At 46.4% G+C, this 20750-nt stretch overlaps 5 protein-coding genes across 5 annotated transcripts; 4 read left to right on the top strand and 1 right to left on the bottom strand.

Moving 5' to 3' along the window:
• Nucleotides 1-4157: 4157 nt before the first annotated feature.
• On the top strand, nucleotides 4158-4909 carry HD556DRAFT_1436624 (uncharacterized protein; the record flags this gene model as incomplete). Its single annotated transcript, XM_041305590.1, has 2 exons — nucleotides 4158-4309; nucleotides 4345-4909. 2 exons carry the CDS (start codon nucleotides 4158-4160, stop codon nucleotides 4907-4909), a joined length of 717 nt encoding a protein of 238 aa, XP_041167154.1.
• Nucleotides 4910-5249: 340 nt separating this feature from the next.
• Nucleotides 5250-7149, top strand: HD556DRAFT_1436623 (uncharacterized protein; the record flags this gene model as incomplete). Its single annotated transcript, XM_041305589.1, has 3 exons — nucleotides 5250-5347; nucleotides 5402-6953; nucleotides 7012-7149. 3 exons carry the CDS (start codon nucleotides 5250-5252, stop codon nucleotides 7147-7149), a joined length of 1788 nt encoding a protein of 595 aa, XP_041167153.1.
• A 3188-nt stretch (nucleotides 7150-10337) lies between these two features.
• HD556DRAFT_1224452 (uncharacterized protein) lies at nucleotides 10338-10694 on the bottom strand (the record flags this gene model as incomplete). The annotated part of the gene is made up of 1 exon (XM_041296955.1): nucleotides 10338-10694. One exon carries the CDS (start codon nucleotides 10692-10694, stop codon nucleotides 10338-10340), a length of 357 nt encoding a protein of 118 aa, XP_041167152.1.
• A 1761-nt stretch (nucleotides 10695-12455) lies between these two features.
• HD556DRAFT_1428722 (uncharacterized protein) lies at nucleotides 12456-15579 on the top strand (the record flags this gene model as incomplete). Its single annotated transcript, XM_041304740.1, has 14 exons — nucleotides 12456-12458; nucleotides 12497-12519; nucleotides 12780-12872; nucleotides 12963-13110; nucleotides 13167-13368; nucleotides 13422-13650; nucleotides 13698-13827; nucleotides 13878-14053; nucleotides 14104-14129; nucleotides 14151-14419; nucleotides 14483-14633; nucleotides 14718-14827; nucleotides 15007-15136; nucleotides 15221-15579. 14 exons carry the CDS (start codon nucleotides 12456-12458, stop codon nucleotides 15577-15579), a joined length of 2049 nt encoding a protein of 682 aa, XP_041167151.1.
• Nucleotides 15580-17396: 1817 nt separating this feature from the next.
• HD556DRAFT_1303088 (ribonuclease H-like domain-containing protein) lies at nucleotides 17397-20283 on the top strand (the record flags this gene model as incomplete). The annotated part of the gene is made up of 10 exons (XM_041299577.1): nucleotides 17397-17503; nucleotides 17722-17743; nucleotides 17812-17931; nucleotides 17993-18454; nucleotides 18777-18875; nucleotides 18932-19145; nucleotides 19193-19281; nucleotides 19339-19566; nucleotides 19615-19829; nucleotides 20139-20283. The coding sequence occupies 10 exons, from the start codon at nucleotides 17397-17399 to the stop codon at nucleotides 20281-20283; spliced, it is 1701 nt and encodes a 566-aa protein (XP_041167150.1).
• Between the last annotated feature and the right edge of the window lie 467 nt (nucleotides 20284-20750).

Genomic DNA, 20750 nt, shown 5'->3' with positions numbered 1-20750 from the left:
CGACACGTGAAGACCGTCATTGACACCCTGAGAGATAATCACTTTTATTTAAGTAAACATAAACTGCAGTTTTTCAAGAACGAGCTCACCATTCTGGGGCATGTCATAGATGACCAAGGGATACGTCTGGATCCGCATAAGGTCGACAAAATTACCAACTGGAAGACGCCTACCTCCAAAGAGCTCTTAATGCAGTTCATCGGCTCTGTCGGATATCTTGCTGCCGGCTGTGAGGGCATACGGGTGCACATGCAGCACCTCTCGAAAGTTGCTGTGCACACCATCCATTGGGAATGGACCCCAATGGATCAACGAGTGTTTGATCTAGTATGGGTGTGCGTCAATGCTCACTGAGATACGAGATGAAAAGCACTTGACTTACCTAGCACTCTCAATGGCACATCTCCAGTCAACCTCGTGACTGACACATCCTTTACAGGAGCAAGTGGCATGCTTTCACAGGGCGACCCAGTCCAGCAAGCCGATGTGGTCGCGTTCTGGTCCGGGAAGTTCAACTCCGTGCAACAGAACTACCCAATCCATGAACAGGAACTGTTAGCAATTGTAGAGTCATTGAAATGATTCCGTCACTTACTGATTGGCGTCCAGTTCCGCATTTTCATGGACCATAAGGGCCTGGAGTGGATTACCACTCAACATAAATTATCACCTAGACAAGCCCGGTGGTTAGAGGCATTGAGCGAATTTGATTTCCAAATAAAGTACTTACCAGGGGCAGACAACACCCTTGCAGACGCGCTGTCACACATGTACAGTAACAAGTCTAAGGGTACTGTCAGAGCTCAAAGTGAGTTTGTAAGTGTAGAGGAGGAAGACGTACCCAGGACACTCCTCCTCAACTTTGTCACGGCTCTGGTATACACTGGCACACCCCTCTTCCTAGGTGCAACCGAGAACCGACGATCCATGCGCCTGGCAGAAAAGATAGTCAGTGGTCCCAGCGACACCCAACCTGGCCGCAAGCGCACCAAATGCACTCACCAAAGTAAACCAGATGGCCAGAGCAAAGGTGTGCCCCAACAAGTCTTAACCGGCCCGGTCAGCAGAGGTGTTCCACAACAGGTCCTGACAAACCTGGCAGACAGAGGTGTGCCTCAACAAGTCTTGGCAAACCCTCAAGGCAGAGGTGTTCCTCACCAGGTTATGACAAAGCCTCAGGACAGAGGCGTACCCCAACAAGTCCTGACAAACTCGTTTGTCATATCCAAGCTACCAGATGAACAGGGCATCAGTAAGGGTGAGCCATCCAGAGAACCACTCACCAAGCACGACATGAGGTCCCTTAAACCGGCAAGCGACATGAGATTGCTTAACCCGGCGGACGACATGAGATCCCTTAAAAAGAGGGACACCGAGGGCACAGGCCATACAGACCAGCTGCAAGCTAGCAACTCAGTAGACCGGGATATCACCGGAGGACAGAAAGGTGACTGGCGTAAAGACAATTAGCAATAAGGACAAAGACAGGTGCAACTTACCAGTAAACAAGAGCCTACAACATGACGTAAGCATAGAAGTTGGACGGTCTGGACAATTACAGAACAAACCTGATGACATAAGCAATGACGTCACGGGAACCCAGAACCTAAATGACGCGGTCCAACACCAAACTGTCACAAATGCTGAAGTAAGCGATGTCAATGGCGCAAATAAGGACCTACAAGCTGTGCAGACTGACCGTGCACCCTACCCTCCTTCTATTAACCCAAACGTCGAGTCCTACCCCACATTGACTGAGATCATTAATCTTGGCAACCTGACTATCGACATTAACGAGTCAGTTGCGAACCATTACCACGAAGACATGTTCTTCACTAAAGTCATGGAGAACCCAAGAGCATTTAAAAACTTCGAAGTGAGTGGTGGTCAAATTTTCCTGAGAAACAACGGAAAACGTACCCTATGCATACCAGATATTAAGATTGGCCCCAGACGGGCTCACGAGATCATGATCTCGCACGCACACTCCATTCTAGCTCACTTAGGACCCTCGAAGACGCTGCTTTACCTTCACAAAAGTGTGTGGTGGAAGAGCATGATAGCTGACGTCCACGCCTTTTGTGAGTCATGTCCAATGTGCCAAGTCTCAAAGCCGTCTAATCACCAACCCTATGGACTCCTGGAAACATTGGAAGTTCCAACACGCCCATGGGAGACAATTGGTATAGACTTCATTGGCCCCCTACCTGAGTCCAAAACGCTACTCAGTGTGTTTGATATGATCCTAGTCGCCATTGACCACCTCACCTCAATGGTCCACTTAGCCGCAACTAAACAAATGTATAGAGCGAAAGATATCACCAAGGTCATGTTCAATCTGGTATATAAACATCATGGTATGCCCGCCAACATCGTTAGTGATCATGACACGTTATTCACAGCACATTTTGGCAACACTTCCACCAGCTCACAGGTGTTGAATTCAGAATGTCCACCTCATTTCACCCTCAATCTGACGGGGCAACCGAACGCGCCAATCAAACCATTATGCAAATGCTGCACCAGATGACATCTCCCAACCAACGAGACTAGGCCATCAAGCTGCCCACCATTGAATTTGCTCTCAATTCCGCATGCTCTGAGACCACTAAGTATCAACCATGTTAAGGTCGTAGGATCGGATCCGAAGGACTTCGGCCTCAGCTCGTACGCTGTGCCCCTTTCCCAAGTACTGTCCCTTATTTCAAAGACTTAACGATAACACGTCCGAAGGTTCAGACGAGTCTCGTAGTTATATCTGGATGACTTCCGGATATCGGAAACGCGTATAAGACTAATCCAGACGGATCCGGACTAGAAACAAACAGAGTATAGACTATCCGAAGATAGAGGCGGAGACGTAGACTATCGGAATCGATCCGAAGTCTCAGAGATTGACAAGAGTTGTTTAGACTCAAGTCCGGAGGACAGAAAGAGGACAAACTAAGATGATATTTGAACTGAGGTACTACAGGAAATATACACGGGTTTATATACTAAGAGGATAACGGAAGGATCAATAAGCAAAGGTCCAAGGCTATGTATGAAGCATATGCAAAGCTTATCAAACGCGAGTCGGAAATGAAGCATAGGATAACGGATCAGTAATCATACCGGTAATAAGTATAACCGAGACACCGGGAAGAGGAAATACCAAATAGGCTGTGTTTAACGTTATATGAACAGGAAATGAATTAAGAAGCTTATCGGATATCGGATCAGACGCGGATCTATGCATCAGACCGGACCGGATCTAAGAGTCCAAAGTCCGGAAGAGAAGCGTGAATATATGGGATATGACACACCATTTGTACTTAACTATGGCAGACTCCCACCCCCACTCATTTGGAACACTAATTCCAAGTTCCCCGGAGTACATGTCTTTGCCCAGCGAATGAAAGACGCTATTATGAGTGCTCATGACTCCATCATAGCCTCCCACGTCAAAAACACCACAGCTGCCAACCGTAAACGACTAGAGTCCCCTTTTGTGAAAGGAGACCTTGTATACTTATCAATGGAGAACCTATCATTACCAAAAGGACGGGCCAGAAAACTTGCGCCTAAGTATATCGGCCCGTATCACATTATTGACAATTACAAGAATAACTCCTTCCTCTTAGACCTCCCATCACAACTTAAGCAACGAGGGATACATCCAGCATTTCACGCCCACCTCCTTTGTCTCCACGTCCCCAATGATGACTGTCGTTTCCCAGGGTGACAGCTGGAACACGCGTCCGATATTGGACACCTAGAGGAGTGGTCAGTATCTAGAATTTCCAATCACCAAGGTGTTGGCTCTGACGTGTTATTTGAAGTCAAGTATTCTACTGGCGATAGAGTGTGGCTACCCTACCACCAGATATCACGTCTAGAGGCTCTCACCCAGTACCTCGAAGCCCTGGGTGTCCCAGGCATATCTCACTTGCTGAGAAAAATTTCGACCTCATCAAACTCTATCCCCGTTTGCCTCACAGAACCTTTTTTTAAGGCCCGAGATATTGTCTTTGGCGTCACAGACTTAATGTTGTCTGATCTCGCCAGCCAATTCATTCTAAGCGAGTCCTCTGACCCTTATTTAATGAGTGAGCAGTGTACCAACCTCTACCGCCGTCTTCCCCTCATGCCAGCTCCCTCAACTCCTCCCTCCAATGATGCCATGCTCATCGACATATCACCCGCTCGTCGTGAGCCCGGAGAGCACACCCAGACCCATAGGTCTATCCGGGCTGGGAGAGGCCGACCTGGCCAAGGTTGAAGAGGCTGTGAAGGGCGTTTCGACCCTCCACATTGGCCTGACAAAGATGTGGATGCCCTAGGGGCATTCATGTGATTCTTTAGGGCGGAAGCTCAAGCCAGTGAGCACACCCGCGATGATACATTCCGCACCCCCACTCACCTCTGTTCCTTTTACCCAGAGGAGCTTGCTACGCGAAAGGAAGCTCATACTTTTGACCAGGAGATTCGAGCTGAGCGTGCTCGTGAGCTCAGACGATACGGCCATCGCAGCCATAACCTCACACTGGACCACCGTAACTCAGTGTCAGGTCCATCGTTCCGCTCCTCACACCCCAACTACTACCCTCGTGAACGGCTGGTCCATAGTCATTGGCCTAAGCCCCACACCACAGCTCAGGTCATTGCTGAGGTCAACAGCAATGCTGCTACCATCCTAGCTCCTGCTCCTGCACGTATTGTACCAGCGACAGACCCCGGGCCTGACATAGAGGAAATTATCGCAGCTGCCGAGCAGCTCGACCTCAAACAGGCTTCGCGGATGCCAGATGTCACCACCAAAGACATTTTCAGTAGACTCATTCTTATTGGTATATTGATAGTTAATGTACTTACCTTGGTCCTTCTCTCAGCTGCCTTTGCGTCCATTGGGCCAACACGCAAGAACTAAAGGAACTCGCATCACCTGAAGAAAGGTCCTCTCATTTAGAGGACCTGGAGGGTGTATGTAATGCTCGTCAAAAGCCAACATCTACTCATTGATGTTGGCAACCGATATTCCTTCTCATCACATTCTTTAGTTACTCATTTACCTTTGTTCCATTGTTTTCCACAGCATTCTTACCCTACAGTATATAAACTGAAGTACTGTATAATTTCGACCTTAGGTTCGTGGAAAATTCGCCCCCACATTATGTAATCATTTGTAGCATGTTCGTCGACCATCATGACATGTGACACAACCTAAAATAGCTTTGTCAAGTCACCGACCACCGGCATTGGCTCCAGCGATGCCTTTAGACTTGCAAGGATTCACACTACTTCTGTGTTGGCTTGAAGTCTGCCATTTGGGTGGGCAATACTCAGCTCAATTCTGGCTCATTTATAGGTGTGTGTCACACAGTTTGTGTCTTTGCTACCAATTACTCATGTTTCCTCACAGCAATCCAGCTTCAGATGTGCCCACAATCTCACACGATGTTGATATTCCTAGCGTCATTTCTGCAGAACAGAAGGATCGCCTCCTCAAATTACCTCCCCATTACACATATTTCATTCCTCTCTCGAGCCTCCCTGTCTCTGTTCTTGTCGACTCCACACCAACTCTTCCTGATTTTGATCCTGCACTCACTGAACTCGATACCTGCAAGTTTTTCTCCTCCGTCGAATGCAATACCTCCAATTTTGCTAGCAGCTTCTTCCAACACTCCATCCCACCTCTCCATTTGTCATCTCGACTTCTGGACACATTCGAACAGGCTGTACATGACGGAGCAAAGTCCATGTGCGACCCACATTTTCCAGGCAATTTGCCATGCTGGGTCCTTACCTATTGGTATGATGTAGGCCATGCAGTTGCCTCAAAGCAAACATGGTCTCTCGCACATAATTGGTTGGCACGCTGTGGCCTTGGTAGTCCTGATATCGAGCTTGCTGCTGCAATTGATAAAATATCTTGCGCATTGCAGACTCTTGGATGGGACACAGCATTGCAAGGTCCTGGAGCATTCCTTCAGACATTGGATCTTGCTGAATTCCTTGACTCGACACCAATGAAAGGCCACTTTGTTGATGCCATGGTCAATGAGATCTCACATCGCATTCAGTCTGACACTCATCTCCACAAGACAACAGTTGTTGAAGAGTTGACGTTTGGGAAGACATTGCGCTATGATGCAAAGCGATGGTCTCAATACATGTTTGACAGGGGCTTCACGAGGATCTGTGAACTCGGTGATTTGTTATGTGATGGAAAGCTCACGTCTGTTATTTTTCCCATCAATATCAATGACGTACACTGGACAGTTTTTTTGGTGGATGCGAAAAACAGAGAAATATGTTACGGTGATTCTTTGGGTTGGACATGGCCGAGAGAGGATGTTGATTTAATTCAAAAGTGGCTGCACGAGCATGGCTTTACATCATTTTCGAAAGGCGCGGAACTTCCTCATGGCCACCAAGAAGATGCATACTCGTGTGCAATTGCCATGATAAATATCATACGTCACCAGCTCTTTGACACCCCTCTGTTTACAGATGATAAAAAGGACCTGCTTCACATGCAGGAGCTCATATTCCTCCTCCATGGTCACTTTTCCGAGGACAATGAGGACAATGATGTATATATGTCAGACTACTCTCCTTCATCACCCTGTTTGTCTCACACAACTTCCTACTCACGCTCTCCATCCCCGACACCTTCTTTGCCCCCTCTGCAGTCTCAGGCCACAGCTCTCAAGTCTCTCAAGTCGCGTCCGAAAATCACACTTAATTATCGTGTCTCACCTTCTGAGCCCAAGACGGGACTCCTCAAGCACTTCAGCATCGTCTCGCATGAGGATTATCTTGCTGATATCCATCAGTGTGACCTCAAGCACAAAGACAAGCAACACAACATCAAATTTTCAAGAGCACTTAAGGATGCTGAGCGTAAACACCAGAAGTGTATAAATGACAGGGACCGCCAGCGTGCACACCGAGCTCGTGCAAAAGAGGTTTGTGTTTTTGATAATGTCATCAATAGAACACGCATGTTAATGTATACACTTGCAGTTGAAACGGTCAGCCTCTGAAAACGACACCCAAGTTCACTCCAAGTCAGATCCTGATACATCTGCTCTCCAATCAAGCCAGTCTCTTGCGGAGCTCTCACGCCCCCATTGTTCGGTCAAGGAGGAGCTTCACTGTTAAGAACGTGCTCAAGGGTCGGATCCGAAGGGCTTGGCTTCAGCTCATGCACTGCGCCCCTAACTTCCGAAGGCTATCGAACGATGTCTGAAGGTTACCGGATGATGTCCGGAGGGCGTCGGGCGATGTTCCGGAGTCCGATGTCCGATGCGCGGGAATTCCGGCGGACATTTGGGAACAAGAGATAAGACTAATCCGGATGAAGTCCGAACTAGAAAGGAAACAGCGGAGGACTACCAGAGGTAGAGGCGGAGGTGACAAGTCTATAGGAATCGATCCTAAGACGAGCGGAGGTCGACGAGAGAGAAACTCAAGTCGGACGGAGGAGAGAATGAGCAGAGTCTAAGATGATATTCGAACTAAGGATGTACATAGATTCTACAGGGTTTATATACTACTGAGGACTTCTCGGAGAACAGAGATGCGCAGTCCGAAGCTATACAAAGCTGTGGACAGAGCGTATAGAAAAGTCAAACACTAGTCTATCAGAAAATAGTAAATGAACCCGGAGATTAGAACAGATGAAAATAAAGGCGGAAATGAAATGAGGTACGGAAAATGATATAGTCTAACTGGAGTAGGAATGTACAAAGGGATAAGGCATGGAAGTTAGACGCGGGTCAGATCCGGACTTCCGGAAATGATGTGTGTGATAGGTCCGGGTCCGGAACGCGGGATATGACAGAGGAGCTTCACCGAGTAAAAAAATCATCGCATGCTGGTCAAAAATGAGTTCGCAGCCCAGTTGATGCTCAACACGTCAACTGGCAAAGCCCTATCTTTTGGCCAATGATTCTCAAAGCAGCAAGTCTCAGTGCTGGACTCATGATGTCACCCCATGCCATATGTTATCATGCACGACAACTAGATTCACGTTGTCGGTCTCTCACGCCCCAAGTTGTTGGTCGTTGGATTGATCGCACAGGATCACATCCAAGGTGGAAAGACAGGGTTGTAGAACGTGCAAAGAGGGGCAACCTGGCATCAGGTGTCGTCACATGAACAAGTATCCTTACACCCTATCCTGACACTGTGAAGAAAATTGTCCACCAAATACGCACACTTTGCCAAGTTGGTGTCGCACTCAGCACTTCTCGTTGTCGAGGTATCATTGTTGGTGTTCTTCGCCATGACTTACCAGCCATTTTCACTGTGAAAGCAAAAGATGGCTCTGTGTTCAAATGTTCAGACTCATGGGTGCAGACATTTCTGTATGATCAGCTGCAGTACACCATGTGCAAAGGAACTCGCGCAGCACAAAAGCTGCCTCCCAACATTGACAATGTCTGCTTAGAGCAGTTTCTTCGACTCACTCTCACAATCTGCGACGATGTTATCACACATCCAGAGTTTCTCATCAATATCGACCAAACCAACATTGTGTACCAGCCTGCAGGTGGCAGTACATACGAGCTGATCGGCTCGAAACAAGTTGCTATTGTTGGTCAGGAAGAGAAACGTGCCTGTACTCTTCTCACTGGGATATCTGCAGGCGGTGATCTTCTCCCCTTCCATATTGTTTACGACGGCAAATCAAAATGGTCCCTTCCATCATCCAATGCACCATCTTACGATGAAGTGCTCGACATGAACTTTCAATTCGTATTCTCAAACACAGACACATACTGGGCCACATTCCAGACCATGTGTACCTACATTATCGGGATCCTAGTACCATTCTGGATGGAGAAGAAACAGCAGTGAGGTGTCCCGCTTGATCAACCATGTATCCTGCAGCTCGATTGCTGGGTTGTTCATCGCTCTATTGCATTTCGCACCTGGCTGGATGCCAACTATGATTGGATCTGTTACCATTTTGTTCCTGCAGGCACAACTGGTGTTGCACAGCCCTGTGATGTTGGCATTCAATGCCCACTCAAGCTGGCTATCAAGGAGCTGCAGCACAGCGACATTGTTTCGGAAACAGTATCTCAACTCACAGCTGGAAAGATCCCAGGCAATATTCAACTTGACGTGACAAAACCAACACTTTGTGATCGTTCTGTCCAATGGTTTGTCGAAGCCTTCAAGCTCATCAATAAGCCTGCCATCATACAACAAGTAAGATCGAATTTCGTCATTTGATTTTGGCCACTAACATGGGGTGCACTGGCAGGCTTTCTCGCTCTGCACAGCTGGGATTGACAGCTCATTCAACCTCTTGTTTGACAGCCTGACAAGTGTTGAAGCACGTTGCACACTTTGCGACTTGCCATGAACAGCTCCAGACATGTGGGAGCACATCCAATCACGTTGTCCAAGTCAACCTGTTACTACTGTAGAGATTCGACACTAGCTTCGTCACGTGCGATGTGTGACAATGTCACACCAAGTGTCACAGGTTCGAATGTCCATGTGACCTGTGACTGCACAAAAAATAGCTTCATGAATTGTGATTGCTGCACCTTGTACTCATCAAGGCTTCTTGTCTGCTTCATGTCGTATTGTAAAGTTGAGAAGAAACAGGTAGAATCTAACTAAACATTGTTTTTTTTCATATGTTTTTCCATATGTTTTTACAACATGTCACAAATTAGCTTCGGCTCCCAAAAATTTGGTGTGACAGTCACACTAAATAGGTTCGATTCGTTGATGGCTGTGACCTGTGATGAACCTAGTGTCATATCTCTACAGTACTAGTCATCAGTAAATTCACACATTTCTTGACCTTCCTTTTTTGCAACTTGCCGCCGGATATTTCCCAAAAAGGAGCGGAAAAGCCATTCATAAGAATGGTGATATCAACTTGCCGTGAACTTGCCACAAGACGATTATAAGTCGAAAAAGCAGGTGCCTCCTCTTGACTTCAACTTTTTCCAACTTTATTTTGACTTTTTTGACAATTATTTTGCACTTACTAGTAGTATTCCTACAATGCAAGTAGCAATACTTATTGTGACTTATTTCACACTTATTTCACACTTATTTCGCACTTGTTGAGATGAAAATGACCACAAAACATTGCATTTCGCCGAGTGATAAGTAGATTAAGTGAAAAAAAGGAGGGAAAGCAATATGAAAGTACTGGTAAGTAGCAAAAAAGAGACCTCAAACATGCATAATAAAGCAAATAGTAACACGACAAGTAGTAGTACATGCCAGTAGCGGCAACAACTCGGCAGAGATGCAGGTGGGTATACTAGTAGTAGTACTGACTCTATAAAACAAAAAGTAGCACCAAAAACCATCAGTCACGAGATGCTAGAAAACAATAAAAAAGAACAGTACCAGATATCGAAGATGAGCGCACGCTCATCCTCAGAATCCTCATCTGGAATGAGGGGCACACCACGCCTCTTTGCAGCGATGTCCTTCGTGCATTCCCAGACGTCTCGGAGGACTGACTCTTTCATGCGGTTGATGGACTTCATGTAACCCCTGGTTGCCATGCCATAGTTGGTGTCTGAGAAGGCCTTTCGAGCATTGCTAGTCTTGCCCAATGCTTTGTTCAAACTGTGGGGGATCTTGACAGCCTTGCCTCTACTGTTGACTTCCAATTCGCTGATGAGCGTGTTATCGAGCCCGATAAGCTTGAGGGCACGTTCCATCTGAAACATGAGAAATATGTTAGTTGTGATACGACGAGAAAGTGAATATACATGCCGCCGCAGTGGCAAGACTAAGAGCGCCCTTTGCATGTGTGATCTTCCTGTGGCTATCAACAGCGCCCAACATAGTGCATCTGTGCTGTACAAGGACCTGTATGAGGAGTTCTGACTGAAAGGGTTGCTTGAGATGACCATCCTCTGTGGCGCTCCTGTACAGGAATCCTAGCCCGGAGAGTAAGTTGTTGGCAAAGTCTTTGCGGTCTTGGTCAGTCTCGATATCAGCCTGCAATGACATGAAGTGTGTGAGTACGGAAACAGCAGTAGATCCGATGCCATTGCACCACTCTGATAGCCGCTGGGTGGCCTAAGAAAAAAAGATCAGATACTATGAATTGCGTCAAAAATCACTTACTAGGGCCATAACAGGTCCATCAGTAGTGACCGTGTGCAGTATATCCTCGTAAACCACATCCCAGGCATCCTGCATAGTGGCGCAGAGAGTTGTCTCTGACTCAAGATGGCCCCAGACTTCATCTTGATCTCCAATGGCAGAAATAAGAGTAGGGATGAACACAGCACTCCACCTAGCCACTGCCTGAGGACCTCCAGGAAGATGTTTGATCCTGTAAGCAGCACGGGGGAGGATCTCCACCTGTGCAACGTTTGTGACACCAGAAGTGATGCTCGAAATGCTGGAAAGACTGTGAGTGTGTGCGATGGAAGGTTTTGCCCGCTTTGCCATGGGACCTTTATGTTTGATGCCAACATTAGTCTACAAAATTCGTAGTCAGTATAATTTAAACATTAATTACTGAAGCATACTACCGTGGAAGTGACCCGCAAGGATACTGGTTCAGATTCGGTCTTGACTATGGGCTTGGTGTGACCCACAAATTCGACTTCAGATGAATCTTCCTCGATCACAAAGGCATGATCGTCCATAAAGTCATCATCGACCATGAGGTCATCCTCAATCCAGTCATCCTCAATCCGGTCATCCTCGATCGCGTCATCAGTCAAGCCATCCTCCATATCTGCGAGCTTGCGCTTGACACTTGTCATTGGAATGGTAGAGTAGGATGTTTGAGTTTGAGTTTGAGCGAGAGCTGCAGCTCGACGGATGTCAGCATCATAATATCCTTTGGGAACCTGTGTAGAAGGAGGAGGTTCGAGATCAGATTCCCTATCAGTGTCAGATGTGTAGTCGACGAGCGAAGTTACTACTGGGGGAGCTGCGTCAGCATTCATTTCATTGTCTTTGTCCGCAATGATGTCAGGCTGAATTGTGTCGTGCTGTTGGGGAATCAGATTGGCATTGCGATAGGCTAAGTTCGTTTGTACTGAAGTATCAGGGACCTTGAAAGAGATGTTGATGCTCTGGTGATGCAGTTAACACATCAAAAAAAAAGAACTAGATAATCAAACTCACCTGAGCAGTCTTTGGTTTGGACATACGGGTAAGGGCTTGAGAACGCTCGTCTGATTCTGCCAAATCGTCGTCTGCAAACAGGGTCGTAAAATGATCTGCCACATTACTAGCCCCAGCATCGGCAATAGTATTGATAGGTGTGAGCGGGGCGCCACTGCTACTGATAGTGGTCCCCCTAGTGAGTTTAGAGGAGGGAGCAGTACTAGAAAAGTCGGAAGGCACAGGAAATGGTCTGATCTTCAAGTCGGAGATTGGCTTTGAACCACTGTCCTCAGGAATATTCGACCTCCAACCGTGGATACACTGGACAGCAAGACCAAAAATTTTGGAACATGGTATGCTATCATTATCATGAACCATTAAATTGAAAAAGAAAAGAACCGTTTCTGTCAGATGGTGTATCATAGTTAAGAAGGAATAATAAATGCCTTACACATCATCAAACTTCTTGTCGTCATCACGTGCCATCGTTGATTCGTCCATCAAGATGTCAACACCCGTGGCTTCGATTGCATCTCTCACTGGTGTCTTCACTGGCAACACTGTCCTCTTGCCCTTCTTTTTGGGTGGCCCCAGCAGTCGCACCTTCCCTTCCTCTTCCTCCTCTGCATCACTCTCAGGATGTTCAATGTCACCGGCTGCTAATTTACCTCCAGCCCTACCGCCCTTGCCATTAGCGCTAACAGCTCCATCCTTGGCCACAGTCAAGTTCGAGGTCTCTGCAGCTTTGACAGCCTTTTTGACGGGGCGTGGGCAGGGATGAGCAGGCTTTGGTGCATCAGCGCGCATAGCAGCTTGGTCTGTCTGCATTTTTTTCTGAAATGCAGTGTCTGGTATAGGGACCCCCGTGCGATGGTGCACAACATACTTGCCAACCCTACCTACCAGGACAAAATAGACTATGTGCCATTTCGTGAACATGGCTCATCGGATGACATGCGCCGATGGAAAGACTTCATGTCAGGAGACTGGGCATGGCAACAGGCAGTATGTCTTCCCTCTCTTTTTGGTATCACTCGGGATTTAGCTAATATTCCATCAAGGACACCATATCGAAAGACCCAGAAACACACGGATCTGCTTTGGTCCCCATCATTCTCGGTAGTGACAAGACTACTGTCTCTGTGGGCACTGGTAACAACAAATACTATCCCCTCTATGCCTCGATCGGTAATGTACGCAACAATGTGCAGCATGCACACCGTGATGCTCTTGTCATCATCAGTTTTCTCGCCATACCCAAAAGTACGTATATTCATGTTTTAAATTTTATTATACCTCAACTGAGCATGTTACAGCTGACAAGGAACATTCTAAAGATGTCATATTTCAGATATTTCGCCACCAGCTATTCCACAGCTCACTATCCACGATTCTCTCCAGCCTAAAACCTGTTATGACCCAGTATGAGGTTGTGCGTTGTGGAGATGGTCATTTCCGGTGTGTTATATATAGTCTAGGACCCTACATAGCGGATTACGAGGAACAACTCGTGCTATCCTGTGTTGTCAAACATTGGTGCCCGAAGTGAGTATTGGCACTTGGAGTCAGTATCATGCTGACAACTCATGTAGATGTATTGGAGTTCACACAAACCTTGATGGTGGTGGCGTGTACCGCTGTCACGAGCATACTGATTTCTTGATAAAAGAGCTACACGTGGATATATTGTGGGATGAATATGGTCTCATTTGTGATCTCGTCGTGAGTGGAACAGGCCATTTTTCAATACCAGACTAATCTGTTTTGTGTAGCCATTCACTAATGACTTCCCCCGAGCTGACATTCATGAGTTGCTGTCGTTTGACCTCCTCCACCAGCTAATTAAGGGTGCTTTCAAAGACCATCTCGTCGACTGGGTAGCGAAGTACCTCAAGGCCGTGCATGGGACCAAACGATCAGAGGAGATCATGAGTGACATAGATCGTAGGTATGTCATCTCACTTGTTTACTCAATGACGTTCTCTAACAATAAGTCAGAGTCGCTGCTGTAGCATCATTCTCTGGTCTACAATGATTTCCTCAAGGCCATGACTTTAAACAGTGGACGGGCGATGATTCCAAAGCGCTCATGAAGGTATTTCTTCCAGCTATCCAAGGCCACGTACCTCAAGACATGGTGCACGTGTTTCGCACATTGTTGGAATTCTGCTATCTTGTCTGGTGCAACGTCGTTACCGAAGATACCTTGAGTCAAATTCAAGACGCTCTTCATCGTTTTCACCATTACCGCAAGATATTTGATATTGTTGTTCCCACCTTCTCACTCCCCCGCCAGCACTCAATGACTCATTATGTGGACATGATCTGACTCTTCGGCGCCCCTAATGGACTGTGCTCATCAATTACAGAATCAAAGCACATCAAGGCGGTAAAGGAGCCTTGGCGGTGGTCGAGCAGGCACAATGCTCTTGGTCAGATGCTTGTGACCAATCAGCGCCTTGATAAGCTCGCAGCATCTTATGTGGACTTTGAGGCGCGAGGGATGCTCACTGGCACTATCTTATCAAGTACTTTAGCTACTCTCGGTAAGTTTGTTTAAGGTTTTTCTCTAATCCTCTTCTCACATACTCAACAACAATATATAACGGCAGATGAAAACGAACAAGTCGTCCCTGCTATTGCACCACAACCAGATACCCCCGTTGTTGAACCGCAACCAGTGATCGATGCTGACAACGGTGAAATAGTTGACGATCTAGGGGTGCTTGCTCATATAGCACTCGCCAAAACTCCTCATAAGTAATCTCATGCAATGTCTAATCTCAATACACACCACTGTATCACACAGAACGACACCGGGCACAGACAGTAGCAGCATTGGCACAGGAAGTCGATGTCCAAGATCTATGATGCCTCATTTGGTACTTTCTGTTCTCTCAGCTGAACCCGGATGATGTCCACAACCCTGAAGATATCCCAACTACTAGCTTGCCTCGACATGAAGGCAAGCTTATGGTCTTCAACTCTGCTGCCGCAACGTTTTATGCTCCCAGTGATCCGAGTGGCATTGGTGGCATGTGATGTGAACACATCCATGCATGTCCACTCTGGCGGAATCAGTACCTGCGCAATGATTGCGTGTTCATCAACACAGATTCAGATGCTGAAGGGATGCGAGGACTCGAAGTTGCGAGAGTCGTATGTTTCTTTTCTTTTCAACACAGCTCTGGAGGAGTGTATCCATGCGCTCTCATACAATGGTTCGAGAAGATCGGTGATTGTCCCGACGAAAATACTGGCATGTGGATGGTCACTCCAAGTTTTCATGAGGATGGCTCGAGGAACCTTGCTGTTATTCATATTGATACCATCTTCTGTGCAGCACACCTGATACCTATCTACGGTTCTGAGTACATTCCTCACTCCCTCAAGTTTTATCATTCTCTTGATACTTTCCGCTCATTCTATGTCAATAAATATGCTGATCACCACGCCTTCGAGACAGCATCCTGACTGCCATGCATGACATAGGTGGGTCCTCATTCCAATTCTCAGTCCACTGCTAATGGTCAGGTCCCAGGACATCACATGGAAAACACCCAGTCGAAACTTGCACAGACGATGGTTCAGTACTCACCTTAGTTCCGTCTCGATCCTTGTACCAGAGCCTCCCCTTGAGTCTTTTCCAGAACCCCAGTGAAGCGTCCGTGCCCTCCACATTCGCCTCCACATCCTCCGCGTCTCATTCAGCTTTGACCGCTGCATCAGCCCTGAGCGCTACATCAGTCCACTGGCGCCTCCTCACACGGCATCCGCAATAACTTGTTTTTGAAGGTATGAACTCAACTAGCGTCTTGTTAATCAATTATAGACGCAATGAACACTTATAATACTTACTACACTTTTTGTACTTGGAGTATTTGAACTTACTTTTACCAGCTTATTTGTGCTTTTTCGTACTTGTTTGTTTTGCGCTGCTTTTCGACTTGCCAACACAACACATCAAGTAAATAAAGGTAAATAAGTTGTAAATAAGTTTTAACTTTCGAAAAAAAGCAGTGTTAAGAAATATGTGAATTTACTGATGCTAGTAGCGAAGACGCTGCTGCTACTGTCTCTGTGCCTGAGGATACTGTCAACGACAAAGAGGAACCAGGTGACGATGCTCCATTGGAGCTTCTCCTGCAGTTTGTAGCATCAGGAAAGAAGCATGCACCTGATGGGTACAGAATTGATTTGGACGGGTCACTGATTGTTCACACTGCCGCTGATTGTTTTGAGGAAGTTCCTGCCAATGGGGAACCCGTTCCATTGGGAAGGGGCAAGCGCAGACGTGTCACGAACAAACAATATGGTGCATTTGAGGAGCATTAGTATGTACTAGTACAGTAACATGTCTTGAAATCGCATGAATACAAAGTGTCACACATTTAGGTTCGTCAGCTGAATTTGCGTGTGACTGTCACAAAAAATAGGTTAGGTTCGTCGGGCTTGCAACAGTGTGATGAACCTAAGGTCAAAATTATACAGTATATCTACTTGTAGGGCAGTTGATCTTTCACCCCCGAATACATCTTAGTTTGGACAGTTATCTCGTTCGAGCCTCTAAGTCTATTCAACCCTATTGACTCTACCGTGTGAACGTTCCAAGAACACCACAACATAGTTTCAGTGATGAATTTTAGCTATTGAAGGGCTATCCAGTACAGCATCAGAACTGGACATGCTGCATCAATTTTGTAACCTTTGACAGTTTATTTTCCTGGACACGTTGTAACTGTGATCAAGACCATACTATGTAAATATTGCAAGTATATTGTAACTCTTGACAATGTATCTCCATAGACACACCATTGTGGTGAGCAATGACGATACTGCATAAATATTACAATGATGCCATAGCCAATTGCATCCAATCCCAAATGGTCAACGGGAAGCCAGACTCATAGTACAACGATAGACCATGATTTTGGAGAGATGCGAGACTTCCTTTAAATATTTATCTACAGTCTATAACAGGCACTTGAGCCACCACCATCACTTGAACCAAACACCCATAGCACAACACTCGCACAATATTTGACCAAAGTGTATGCTAACATTTTGTTGTCTCGTAGTCATCTTCTATATATGATCCTGCCTGGCCTAATTATATTTCACAATCTTGTGCTGTGTGTTGAAATGTGCCAGAAATCTCACTATTTCAATGCTACAAGACCATATTGAATTATTCTTGTCAACAAAATTTGTGAAATCAATGGACACAACATCTGCCAACAACTTCATCGAATAGAAAGTGTGAATACTGTGTATGGCCATCTGCCAGTGCGATGCCGGTGGAAGGTTGTGAAATGTGCACTATCATTTCTAGTGCTGCCGTGGTCCGGTCCAGAACCACGGTTCGAACCGGACTTTTGGTCCGGTTCTCTGTGGTTCGGTCCGTGGTTCTCTCACCAGCCAGAACCGGACCGAAAATCGGTTCTCGGTTCTAGGTCATCCCGGAACGGTTCCGTTCTGGTTTGGGACACCCGAACCGTTCCGAACCGTTCCGAACCGTCGACTTTGCCATCATTTACTTCGACGTCGTCGTCATCTGATCGATCGATCTTTGGGATTTGCACTACCTTCGACTTCGACCAGGATTTGTATTATCAGGCTGCCTTTAGCCTTTTTCAAGGTGAGTACTAACTAATTCGTCTCTGAAGCGTCTAATCAACTGACATATGTTTAGCTACATCTCCCTAGGCCGCTATGATCCTCCACAAGCTTTTTGCTGTGACTGATCTCCTAGGAGACCAGTATTCTGTGGTGCGCAGATGTCTTCTCCCTGCCCTGTGTACAAAACAAGGTCGTGACGACGAAACTGTGAGTTGTCTCCCTGAAAATGTCAGACTCCTGCGCTCTCAATACTGATGGCACCCTCAAGGATGCATCCAAGATCACGTTCTACAACGATCCTGACGACGATGTGCCCTTGCCACCAGTCCCATCAAACGACCCTGACGACAATGTGCCCTCAACGGAACCCAAGAAAAATGCCTTCTCAGTTCTACTCAAGACCGGACATACGCCAGCAACCGTCACTGCAGGCTCTCGGCACTCTGGCCGCCCTTCCAAGCCCTCAGCTCGTATCCGTGATGCTGACAATGTTGCTTCATCCTCAGGCACAAGGAAGCGTGCACGCGCATCATCTAGTGCTACAGAGCACCCAGTGTCTAAAAAAGTTGCTATGCGATTCATATCACCTTTGGACTCTGATGACGAAGATACGGCTGATGAAGATCTCCCTTCGGCTGCTCCTGATCCAGGAGAATCATCCTCTGATGAGCTGATCCCCCAGCTTGATGATGATGATGACGAGGCTGAGAGTCAAACTGCGAGTCAAACTGTACGTCGTATCTTCATCATTGTCTTCCTTCACTGACACTTGCATTTAGGTCTCAAAAAGCAATCGTACAGCAGACATCCGGACTATATTCACTCGTATCCCTGAGGGATGGGTCTGTACGCTGTGCAAGTAAGTTTTTATTTGTTTTTAATTTAAATTCAATTTTGATTTTGGATAAGGGACACCGGTGAACCAGCACACAAGCATATGTTTCGCGGAGGCACCTCAACACTACGAACGCACATTGTCTTTATTTATTTCAATATCTCTAATGCCTTGTTTTTTTCAGGCCGTCAACCGTTTTACTCTCCTTGCTGACGAGAGTCACAAAGTCCTGACGCTGCGCAACAAATCTTACAGCGACTTCAAACTCGATCGAGCCGACTGGAAAAAGATCCGACTGGTTCATAATGTCCTCAAGGTATTTTTGATTTGTTTATTCATTCATTTATTTACTTACAGCTATAATAACTACAGGAGCCTGCGACTGTGCAACAGTCGTTCTCCTCGGCGACACATCCCACAGCCTGGCTCACGATACCCACACTCGAATGTCTTGCCGATACATGGCAGACGATGGCAAATGATCCCGCATACGCATCGATTGCTGACGCAATCCAGAGTGGCCTCAAGAATGTGGAGAAATACTATGAGAAGACCAGCAACTCAGATGTGTATTTCATCTGTCTGGGTGAGTAGTGTTTTTTTTCTTGAGTGCCGTTTCTAATGTACCTACAGTTCTGGACCCTAACTTCAAGTTGGCATACGTAGAGACCCGCTGGACTGATGAAAAGGTTGCGAGAGGGAGAGCTCGTTTTGAAGCCGTGGTAAGTCTTATTTTTTCAATGTATTCTACCAGCGGCTGATAATTATGTACATTGTAGTTCGATAAGTATCACAAGGCTCCCCCGCTGCCATCTACCACAGAACAAGCCAGTGTGCCGCCGAAAGCACCAGTACTGCAAGCTGTTCGGTATGGCCAGTCCTGGATGCGTGATGCTGTCATGGCACGTCAAGCCGCAGAACTTCGCATGCGCGATTCCCATCACGAACTCACCTCGTATCTTACTTCGCCGTTAGAAGAGACAGGTGATGTCGTCGCATGGTGGGGGGTAAGTTGTTTTTTTATTCACACATTCTCAACTGACATTATTCATTAGCTACACTCGCTACAGTATCCGACACTCTCTCGTATTGCCCGCGATTATCTACCGATTCAAGGTAGTGCGGTTCCCTCTGAACGTGCTTTCTCTAGCGGGGGAATCACATCAACCTTGCGCCGCAATGCGCTCGCATCATCCACCTTCTCTGCTCTACAGCTAATGAAGGCTGCTTACTGTAATGGACATCTTTCGGCAGCTACAGAGGCAGAGGGGTACGCGCAAATTTTATTAGACTAGTTACTCAATGTGTAGCTAGTATTTCGTCAATTATTTTTTGCTGTACCTATAGAAAAATTTACGGTTCGGTTCGAGTTCGGACCACAAAAAAAACCGAACCGGACCATTGAGAACGGTTCTCAATGGTCCGGTTCTGGGTTCGACGATTTCGCCGAACCGAACCGTTGGTCCGGTTCTCGGTTCTTGTTGAAGACCCTCTGAACCGGACTGAACCGAACCATGGCAGCACTAATTATTTCATCTATGACACATGATAAGCCATATATGGTTTGTACGCTATTAAGACTGGAAATGGTGTCCGACGTGCTGCTCACCCACTCTCCCCCAAAAGATGTGTTCCCATATTCTCAGACCAAGAAAAAGCAACTTGCCAGCCAGGAAAAAGAGAAAGCAATCACTGCTGCTGTCGAAACATATAAAATTGAGTGAATAGTTTGGTCATTGTTAACGTTACCGATTGTAAAGATAATGTCCGACTTACTTTTTTGGGACTGGCTCAAGTGGGCGTGCAACAGTGATACAGACAAAAAACACTGATGCATTCGAATTTCGCAGCATATTCAGACATTGATTGATGGACTCAAAATTTTATTTTATATATTTATGAACATACCTTATAAGTTTGTACCAGACAGATTTATATAATACCTCTTTGTTGTGCAACAGGAGGCCAACGAAGTTTTGTTGGCTCAAGTGCCTGTTATAGACTGTACCGAGTATCACAGTTGCGAGACATACACATCTTCATCAAAATCGGAGTTTTCTTATAATCTGTTATATTACTTTGTCTTTGGGTATAATCTGTGTATATTCGATTTGATTTTACCAAAATCATCAATCAAAATCATCTCCAGCCCGATTCCGTGATGGACGCGTGTTATGATTCCTTACAAACA

This window comes from Suillus plorans (assembly GCF_016647745.1).
Source record: "Suillus plorans strain S12 chromosome Unknown HD556scaffold_2, whole genome shotgun sequence".
Taxonomy (NCBI): Eukaryota; Fungi; Basidiomycota; class Agaricomycetes; order Boletales; family Suillaceae; genus Suillus; species Suillus plorans.
The sequence above is the reverse complement of the archived record's forward strand: the minus strand, read 5'-3'. Positions and strand labels throughout refer to the sequence as shown.